The sequence below is a fragment of the Tinamus guttatus genome, unplaced genomic scaffold (genome assembly GCF_059628265.1).
Source record: "Tinamus guttatus ecotype Peru unplaced genomic scaffold, ASM5962826v1 Tinamus_guttatus_pri_ptg001559l, whole genome shotgun sequence".
Classification (NCBI taxonomy): Eukaryota; Metazoa; Chordata; class Aves; order Tinamiformes; family Tinamidae; genus Tinamus; species Tinamus guttatus.
The window spans coordinates 8,062-17,960 of NW_028290093.1; the positions used below are offsets into that span (position 1 = coordinate 8,062).

A 9,899-nucleotide genomic window follows, 5' to 3' on the forward strand; every position below is an offset into this window, starting at 1 on the left:
CCTGTTCCCGCTCCCTATTCCTGATTCCAGCTCCCCATTCCCGCTCCCCGGTTGGGATTCCCATCCCCGTCCCTGATTCCCATCCCCGTTCCCGCTCCCCGCTTGGGATTCCCATCCCTGTTCCTGATTCCTGCTCCCCAGTTGGGATTCCCATTCCCGCTCCCCGTTCCTGATTCCCGTTCCCGATTCCCGCTCCCCATTCCCATTCCTGCTCCCCGCTTGGGATTCCCGTTCCCGATTCCCGCTCCCCATTCCCATTCCCGCTCCCTGTTCCTGATTCCCGCTCCCCAGTTGGGATTCTGATTCCCGCTCCCCATTCCCGTTCCCATCCCCGTTCCCATTCCCGCTCCCCATTCCCGATTCCCGCTCCCCATTCCCGATTCCCGCTCCCCGTTCCCGCTCCCCGTTCCCGATTCCCGCTCCCCGTTCCCGTTCCTGCTCCCCATTCCTGATTCCCGCTCCCCATTCCCATTCCCGCTCCCCGTTCCCGATTCCCGCTCCCCATTCCCATTCCCGCTCCCCGTTCCTGATTCCCGCTCCCCGTTCCCGATTCCCGCTCCCCGTTCCCGATTCCCGCTCCCCATTCCTGATTCCCGCTCCCCATTCCCGCTCCCCGCTCCCAATTCCCGTCGGGAATCCCGCCCCCATGCGCCTCCCCGCGTGGGCTCCCCCGCTCTGGGCGCTGCTCCTGGGCGCCGCCTCCGGCTACGGCTTCCGGAACTGCATCCAGGCGGAGCGCGACGCCGGCAGCTTCCGCTGCATCCAGCGCTTCCTGCGGGACGCGGCCGGCGCCGCCGCCGACCTGCCGCCCGGCACCACCGCGCTCAACCTGTCGCACAACGCGCTGCTCCGCCTGACGCCGGCCGGCCTGGCGCACCTGCCGCGCCTGCGCACCCTCGACCTGGCCTACAACCGCCTGCGCCTGTTGGACGCCGGCGCCTTCGATGGGTTGGGCGCGCTCGACAGCCTGGACGTGGCGCACAACGCGCTGCTCCGCCTGACGCCCGGCGCCTTCCGCGGGTTGGGCAACCTGACGCGCCTGTGGCTGCAGCACAACGAGCTGGAGGCCGTAGAGGCCGACGCGCTGACGCCGCTTGTCAACCTCCGCCTGTTGGTGCTGCGGGACAACCGGCTGCGGAGCTTCGCAGGGCTGGTGGTTGCTCTGCGGCCCCTGGGGCGCCTGTTGGAGGTGGACGCCTGTGCGAACCGCCTGTGCTCGCTGGAGAGCGGCGCCGCGCTACCGCCGGCGCTGCGGGTGTTGCAGCTGTGCAACAACTCGCTGGGGCGCCTGGGCAACGTCAGCGCGGGGCTGTTCCGAGGGCTGCAGCGCCTCGACCTGTCCTACAACAACCTCTCGGACGCCGAGGCCCTCGGGCGGCTCCGCCTGTACAACGTCAGCCGGCTGCAGCTGGCGGGGAACCCCCTGGACGTGTTCCGCCTGTTGGACGTCTCCGACATACAGCCGCGCAACGTGGACTACGCCGGGCTGGCGCTGGGCAACGGCAGCGTGGGCCGCCTGTGCGGCCGCCTGTGGGAGGGCGGCCGGCGGTTGGAGGAGCTCGGCCTGCAGCACAACGGCATCCGGGTGTTGCGGGCGGGCGCGCTGGCCCCGTGCCCGCCCCTGGGCACCCTGGACCTGTCGTGGAACCGGTTGCGGGAGCTGGACTGCGCGGCGGAGCTGCTGAGCGCGCAACAGCGCGCCGAGCTGCGCGGGCTGTTGGTGGAGCACAACCTGCTGCAGCGGGTGCGGCGTTGCCGCGGCGACGTCCGCCTGCCGGCGCTGGCGACGGTGTCCCTGCGCTACAACCGCATCCTGGCGGTGGGGCCGGACGCGTTCGGCTGCGCGCCGGCGCTGCGGGTGTTGCGGCTCAACATCAACACCATCGCGGAGCTGCGGCGCGGCGCCCTGCGCGGGCTGCACAACCTGAGCGAGCTGCGCCTGGACAACAACCTGCTCACCGACCTGTACCGCGACACCTTCGCGGGGCTGCGGCGCCTGCGCACCCTCAACCTGCGCAACAACCGCGTCGCGGTGTTGTTCGGCGGCGTCTTCGGCGACCTGGGCGCGCTCGAGACCCTCGACCTGGGCGGCAACAACCTGCGCCACCTGACGGGCGCCTCCTTCCAGGGGTTGCGCAGCCTCCGCAAGCTGTACCTGGACGGCAACCGCATCCGCGTGGTCAGCGCTACCATGTTCCGCCGCGTGGAGGCCACGCTCCAGGTGTTGGACCTCAAGGGCAACCGGTTGTGCTACCTGAGCAGGCGCGCGGGCCGCGAGCCGCCCTTCGCCGGCCTGCGCCGCCTGTACGACCTCAAGCTACAGGCGCAGCAGCCCTACGGCCTCAAGATCGTCCCGCACCGCTTCTTCGCGGGGCTGCGCTCGCTGCGCGCGCTCTGGCTGTCGCAGAACCGCCTGTTGGCGGTGCCGCCTGACGCCTTCGACGACCTGACGCAGCTGCGGTACCTGTCGCTGGCCGACGGCAGCAACGGGATGGGCGACCTCCCCGGCGGCGTCTTCAAGAGCCTCCGGCGCCTCGAGAGCCTCGACCTGGAGAACGTGGGGCTGCACTCGCTGACGCTGGGGGTGTTCGGCAACCTGACGCGGCTGCGGGCGCTGCGGCTGGCCAAGAACGAGGTGCGCACGGTGACGCGCGCGGTGACGCGGCGCCTGCGCGCGCTGCGCTACCTGGACCTGCGCAAGTGCCCGCTGAGCTGCGCCTGCGACAACCGCTGGTTCCAGGGGTGGCTGCGCAACAGGCGCGTGCAGCTCGTCTACCTGTACAACTACAGCTGCGCGGGGCGGCCGCGCGGCAGCTACGTGCACAGCTTCGACACGCGGGTGTGCTTCCTGCACGCGGGGCTCTACCTGTTCTGCGGCACGGCGCCGGCGCTCGCGCTGTTCACCGCGCTCCCGGTGTTGCACCGCCTGGCGTACTGGCGCGCGCGGTACCTGTGCTTCGTGCTGCGGTGCTGGCTGCGCGCGTGGCGCCGCCGCGACGTCACCCGCTACCGCTACGACGCCTTCGTGTCCTACCACTCCGGCGCGGAGCGCTGGGTGTTGCGGGAGCTGGTGCCCAACGTGGAGCGCACAGGCGGCGCGCGGCTGTGCCTGCACCAGCGCGACTTCCGCGCGGGCGCGGCGGTGCTGGACAACATCGCGGCGGGGGTGTACGGCAGCCGGCGCACGCTGTGCGTGGTGACGCGCGGCTTCCTGCGCAGCGAGTGGTGCGCGCTGGAGATGCAGCTGGCCTCGCAGCGCCTGTTGGAGCGCCGCGGCGGCGGCCTGGTCGCGGTGTTCCTGGAGGACATCCCGCAGGCGGAGCTGGCCGCCCGGCACCGCGCGCGCCGCCTGTTGCTGCGCCGGACCTACCTGCGCTGGCCGCCGCAGCCCGAGGCCCGCGCGCTGTTCTGGGCCCGCCTGCGGGAGGCCCTGCGGGACGGGGGGGACGCGGACGGCGACGGGGGGGACGGGACGCGGTAGCGGCCTCCTCTGACCTCCTGGTCCTCCAGCCTCCTCCTCCTCCTCCTCCAGCCTCCTGTGGCCTCCTGGTCCTCCAGCCTCCTCTGACCTCCTGGTCCTCCAGCCTCCTGTGGCCTCCTGGTCCTCCAGCCTCCTGACTCCTCCGGCCTCCTCCGTTGTGGCCTCCTCGTCCTCCGGCCTCCTCCTCCTGCCTCTGCTGCGGCCTCCACCCCCTCCAGCCTCCTCCTCCTCCGCCCTCCTCTGACCTCCTCGTCCTCCAGCCTCCTGTGGCCTCCTCGTCCTCCAGCCTCCTCTGCTGTGGCCTCCTCCTGACGCCTCTGCTGGGGACTCCTTCTCCTCCAACCTCCTCTGCTGCAGCCTCCACCTCCTCCGGCCTCCTCCTCCTCCAGCCTCTTCCCTCCTCCAGCCTCCTGTGGCCTCCTCCTCCTGTGGCCTCCTCCTCCTGTGGCCTCCACCCCCTCCAGCCTCCTCTGACCTCCTCCGCTGCGGTCTCCTCCAGCCTCCTCCTCCTCCGGCTTCCTGTGGCCTCCTCGTCCTCCGGCCTCCTGACTCCTCCGGCCTCCTCTGACCTCCTCCTCCTCCTGCCTTCTCCTCCAGCCTCCTCTGCTGCAGCCTCCTGGTCCTCCGGCCTCCTCCGGCCTCCTCCTCCTCCAGCCTCCTCTGCTGTGGCCTCCTTCGGCTTCCTTCTTCCTCCTCCTCCTCCTGCCTTCTCCTCCAACCTCCTCCGGCCTCCTCTGACCTCCTCTGCTGCGGCCTCCTGAGGCCTCCACCTCCCCCAGCCTCCTCCTCCAGCCTCCTCTGCTGTGGCTTCCTCCTTCCTCCTCCTCCTCCAGCCTCCTCCTCCTCCGGCCTCCTCTGCTGTGGCCTCCTGAGGCCTCCACCTCCTCCAGCCTCCTCTGCTGTGGCTTCCTCCTTCCTCCTCCTCCTCCTCCTCCAACCTCCTCCAGCCTCCTCTGCTGCGGCCTCCTTTGGCCTCCTGGTCCTCCAACCTCCTCCGGCCTTCTCCTCCGGCCTCCTCTGCTGCAGCCTCCTTCAGCCTCCTCCTCCTCCTTCTCCTCCGGCCTCCTCTGCTGCGGCCTCCTCCTCCTCTTCCTCCTCCTCGTTGCGGCTCCCCGGCCTCCATTGGCGCTCCTGGGAAACAGGAACCTCCAAAGCGGGGAGGAAGACCCCGCAGATCCTTCCTCCTCCTCCTCCTCCCGGCGGCCCCGCGGCCTCCGGCCTCCCCTCCGCAGAGCCTCCCGCCGCCCGGCCGCGCGCCGCCATCCCGGAGGATCCCATGGGATGGATCCACGGGGAGCCGCTCCGACGGGGAGGAAGGCTGCGCGAGGCCGCGTTGGGGGAAAAGGGCCTTTATTTGGGCACGCGACACCCGCGGGGGCCGGAGCATCCGCACGGAGCATCCGGACGGAGCATCCAGACGGAGCATCCGGATGGAGCATCCGCACGGAGCATCCGGATGGAGCATCCGCACGGAGCATCCGAACGGAGAATCCAGACGGAGCATCCGGACGGAGCATCCAGACGGAGCATCCGGATGGAGCATCCGCACGGAGCATCCGCACGGAGCATCCGGATGGAGCATCCGGACGGAGAATCCACACGGAGCATCCGCACGGAGCATCCAAACGGAGAATCCAGACGGAGCATCCCGATGGAACATCCGCACGGAGCATCCAGACGCAGCATCCGGCTCCTCAATAGAGCTCCATGCTGGGGAAGAGCCAGCGCCGGGGGCTGTGGGGATCCCGGGGGTATCCGAACACCGGGAATGCCGGGGAATATTCCCGCGGGAGGCCGGAGACCCGGAGCCTCCCGCCGGGATCCGGCAGCTCCCACATCCCGCGGCGCCGGAGCGGCTCCCGGCGCTCCCAGCGGCCGTCCCAGGCGTCCGGGAACGCGGGGAAGGGAACGCGGCGCTCGTCCCGCTCCGGAGCGCCGGGGATCCAGGCGCTTCCCAGGATGTCGCCGGCCCCTGGCCGCCCCGGGCCGGAATGCCGGGAAGCGCGCGGCTCCGCCGGGGGCTGCCGGATCCAGCCGGAGAAATCCGGGTCCGAGCGGCTCCAGCCGTGTCCGTCCATACGGATCCGCTCCGGAATCATCCCGCGGCTCCAAGGCGGCTCCACGCGCCGGAATTCCGGGCGCTCCGGAGGGGAGAAGCGGGCAGGGATGGGCTGCCATTCCCGGGAGCCGCCTCCTCTTCCTCCACGGATCCCGAAGAGCGCGGCCGGATCCTCCGCGTCTCCCGCCTCCTCCGTCGGCGGCATCCAAGGAAAACGGCTCCGCACGGACGCGGGGGATGAATAAAACCCGTCCAGGTCCACGTTGCCGTCGGCGCTGCCGGGATTTTCCCACCTTCCTCCTCCCGCTTCCCGGAGCGGAGCCGGGGACAGCGCCGGGAAAAGCGGAGCTGGAGCCGATTCCAGCAGCGGGGAGAGCCCGGATGGCAGGAGCGGGGGGTTTTCCGGCGGCGGGAAGCGGGAAGGTGGATTTCCGGGCACGGAAGCGCTCCCGTTTCCAAGGGTGGGAAGCGGCTTCCCGCTCCACTTCCCAAATGTATCCGGCTCGGAGTCGTCGCTGCCGCTCAGGCCCATAGGGAAGAGCAGCTCCTCCCCTTGGCTCCCGGGATCTGCCAGGGAGGGAAAACAGGGAATTGGGAGCAAATCCCAAAGCCCCCCGAGGGATTCCCAAGGCTGGGAATGCGGGGAAGAGGCTCCGGGATCCGCGAGGCGACCTGGCGCCCGGCTCCGGTGAGCCAGGAGCTCGGAGAGGTCGGGATAATCCCGGTTCCGGCGGAGCAGCACGGCCAGGATGTCCCGGCGCCGCTCGCCCACGAGGTCGCGGCCCGGGAACGCCGGGATGCGGCTCAGGAGCGCGCGGAGCCGGGAAGGGAGCTCCTCCCAGGATGATCCATGTGATCCCGGCCGCTCCGGATGCTCCGGATGCTCCGGACACACGTTCTCCTGTTCCCTCGCGGGGCTCGGCGTTCCCAACGGAGCGGCCGCCGATCCCGGCCGCTCCGCGCTCCCGGGATTCCCCGTGTTCCCGAGACTCCCCGCGTTCCCCTTTCCCGGCTCCTTCCGCGGGCTCAGCAGCCTCTCGATATCCACGGATTTCACCTCCCGGTTGAACATTCCCAGGTGCCGCCGGCTCAGGCGCTCGTGGGTGATGACGACGGGATTGGGGGCTCCTATGGGGCTGCCGGAGCGGCGGCTCCGGAGCGGCCTCCGCGCGGGATCCCGGCGCTTCCAGCCGAACTTGGCGGAATCGCGTTCCCGACGGGTCCGGCGGCGCTTCACGCGCCCGGCGCCGCGCTCCATGGCGGCGCTCCTGGAAAACGGGATGGAGCGGGATGGGGGCGGCGGGGTGACCCGGCCGGGCCGTTCCGAGGAATTTGGGGCCATTCCAAGGAATTTGGGGCCGTTTTGAGGAATTTGGGGCCCCTTGGAGAGCTCTGTTATCCCGAGGGATCCCGCCACATCCCCAGGGATCCCCGTGTCCCCTCCACGTCCCTACAGGCCCCCCAGGAGCTCCAGGACCCTCCCCATGTCCCTGTGCCCCCCAAGGAAGCCCGTTTCCACCCCCCCCAAGTCCCTATAGCCCTATAGGACCTCCCCATGTCCCTATAGCCCTCCAGGATCCCCCATATCCCTATAGCCCCCCAAGACCCCCCCATGTCCCTATAGCCCCCTAGGATCCCCATCCACCCCCAAGTCCCTATAGGCCCCAGGACCCCCCGATGTCCCCATAGCCCCCCATGTCCCCCCATGTCCCCATAGCCTCCAAGACCCCCTCCATCCCTATAGCCCCAGTGTCCCCACATGTCCCCATAGCCCCTAGGTCCCCCCCATGTCCCCATAGCCCCCCAGGACCTCCCATGTCCCCATATCCCCCCATCCCCCTCTATGTCCCCACGTCCCCATGTCCCTATAGCGCCCCAATGTCCCCCCATGTCCCCACAGTCCCCCAGGACCCCCATTCCCCCCATGTCCCTATAGCCCCCGAGACCCCCCCCCATATCCCTATAGCCCAAATGTCCCCCCATGTCCCCATCACCCCCCATGTCCCATCATGTCCCTATGGCCCCCCATGTCCCACCATGTCCCTATAGCCTCCCAGACCCCCTCCATCCCTATAGCCCCCATGTCCCCCCATGTCCCCATAGCCCCCAGGACCCCCATTCCCCCCATGCCCCTATAGCCCCTCAAGACCCCCCCCCATATCCCTATAGCCCCAATGTCCCCTCACGTCCCCATCGCCCCCCATGTCCCTCCATGTCCCACCATGTCCCTCTATGTCCCCCCATGCCCCTATAGCCTCCAAGACCCCCTCATGTCCCTATAGCCCCAATGTCCCCCCATGTCCCCATAGCCCCCAGGACCCCCATGTCCCCCCATGTCCCCATAGCCCCCCATGTCCCCCCATGTCCCCACAGCCCCCCCCACCTCCCCTCCCCCACTCACCTCCCCCCGCCGCCAACGGCCCGCGCGGCCCCGCCCCCCCCTCGCGCGAGGCGACCGTTGAGCGGCCGCGGGGCGGGGCCTCGCGCGCGCCTTTCCCGCGCTGCGCTCCCATTGGCCCGCGGGCCGCGGGCGCGCGCTCCCATTGGCTGAGCCGCTTTTGGCGGGAGCGCGGCGCCGAGGTCGCTCCCCTCTGAGGCGACGCGCTCCCCTGAGGCGCCGCCATTTTGTGGAGCCGCCATTTCGTGCGCTCGGGCGCCCCGAGGGGCCCCGGGGAAGGAGGCTCCGCGGCCGGGGGAAGCGGAGGGTGCCCGGGAGGGGAGGCCGAGCCCGGCTCTCCCTTTCCCCCCACGGAAAACGGCGGGACAACGAGGCCTTTGCGGTGTTTTTGTTGCTCGCGGGTTCCGTGGGCGGCCGCCCACCTGCGTTCCGCTCCGCCGGGGAAAGGGAAGCGAAACCGCGACCGCGTGCGCGAACCGGGTGACGGCGACAGGCGGAGAGGGGACAGGGTGACAACAGGTGGCGGCAGCTGAGGCCTCCGCCTTCCGCTTTCGGCTGCAGAAAACGTCCCCAAAAGGGGTAAAATTGGCTCTTTTTGGGTTAGTTTCTCTGCACATCTGTCTTTTGCGTTTATTTCCTCATTTTTTTCTTTTTGCTAATCTTGTTTTTGAGGTGAAACCCCGAGCGAAGCAAAGAGCAGCCCCCTGTGCGGCCTGGCCTGGCTCAGAAAACACTCAGAAATAACTAATAATTCGCATGAAATTGGGTTAATTAAAGCCAGGATCGTCATGTGAGTCATTGCCGGCAATAAACGGGTGTGAAATAAAGAGTCCGAGGAGGAAAAAAGTCTCTAAAAACCCCCAAAAAGCTGATGAAATCGCGGTGATCTTTGCTTTCCTTGGCCGGAACCTGGGGAATTTTATCCCAAAATAGATTTTTTTCCTCCTTTTGCTGCCAAAAGTGACAAGGGGAAAAAAAAAAAACGCGGGTTTTGGAAACGTTGACGACTGCGGTTGTTAAGTAAGGAGAAAAATATGTAGAAAATGGGTTTTGTGCTGAAAATGGGATATTTTAAAGGGAATATCCCGTTGTTAAGGCAGGAGGAAGGCGCGGAGGCCGAGGAAGGGGATTCCCTGGATTCCCAGGATCCTGGATATTCAAATCCCCAATAAAAGCAGCTGGGATGTATCCCGGCCTGGCCATTCCCAGGGAAGGCCGAGGGATCCCTGTGGATTCCCCCCGTTTGGGGAATTCCGTGTTTTCCGATGGGAAGGGGGCGGGAATTGTGGGAATTCCAAAGGGAAAATGCAGCCTCCGGAGCCTCCGTTCCTTTATTGAACCGTGGGGGGACACTCCGGAATAGGGGGACACTCTGGGATAAGGAAGGGACACCGGGATGGGGGTGACACCGGGATGGGGGTGACACTGGTACGGGTGACAGCGGAGGGGGGTGACACCGGGATAAGGAGGGGACACTGGGATGGGGGATGACACAGGGATCAGTGACACTGAGGGTGACACCATGGGGACACTGGAATAAGAAGGGGATCCCGGGATAAGGAGGGGACACCGGGACAGGGGTGACACTGGGATGGGTGACACTGTGAGGGCGATGCCACGAGGGTGACACTGGCACAGGGGTGACACTGGGGGGTGACACCGGGATAAGGAGGGGACACGGGGACAGGGGTGACACTGGGATGGGTGACACTGAAGGTGACACCATGGGGGTGACACCGGGGGGGTGACACCGGGATAAGGAGGGGACACCGGGACAGGGGTGACACGGTGAGGGTGACGCCGTGGGGGTGATGCCGGGACAAGGGTGACACGGTGAGGTGACGCCGTGTGGGTGACGCCGTGCGGGTGACGCTGTGGGGGTGATGCCGGGACAGGGGTGACACTGGGATGGGTGACACTGGGATGGGTGACGCCGCAGGGGTGACACGGTGTGGGTGACA

The 9,899-nt window shown here is 68.0% G+C and overlaps 1 protein-coding gene across 1 annotated transcript; it reads left to right on the top strand.

Moving 5' to 3' along the window:
* The first annotated feature begins 646 nt into the window (after window positions 1-646).
* On the top strand, window positions 647-3,481 carry LOC148590240 (uncharacterized). The gene has a single exon (XM_088539277.1). It carries the CDS (start codon window positions 647-649, stop codon window positions 3,479-3,481), a length of 2,835 nt encoding a protein of 944 aa, XP_088395403.1.
* Window positions 3,482-9,899: the final 6,418 nt, after the last annotated feature.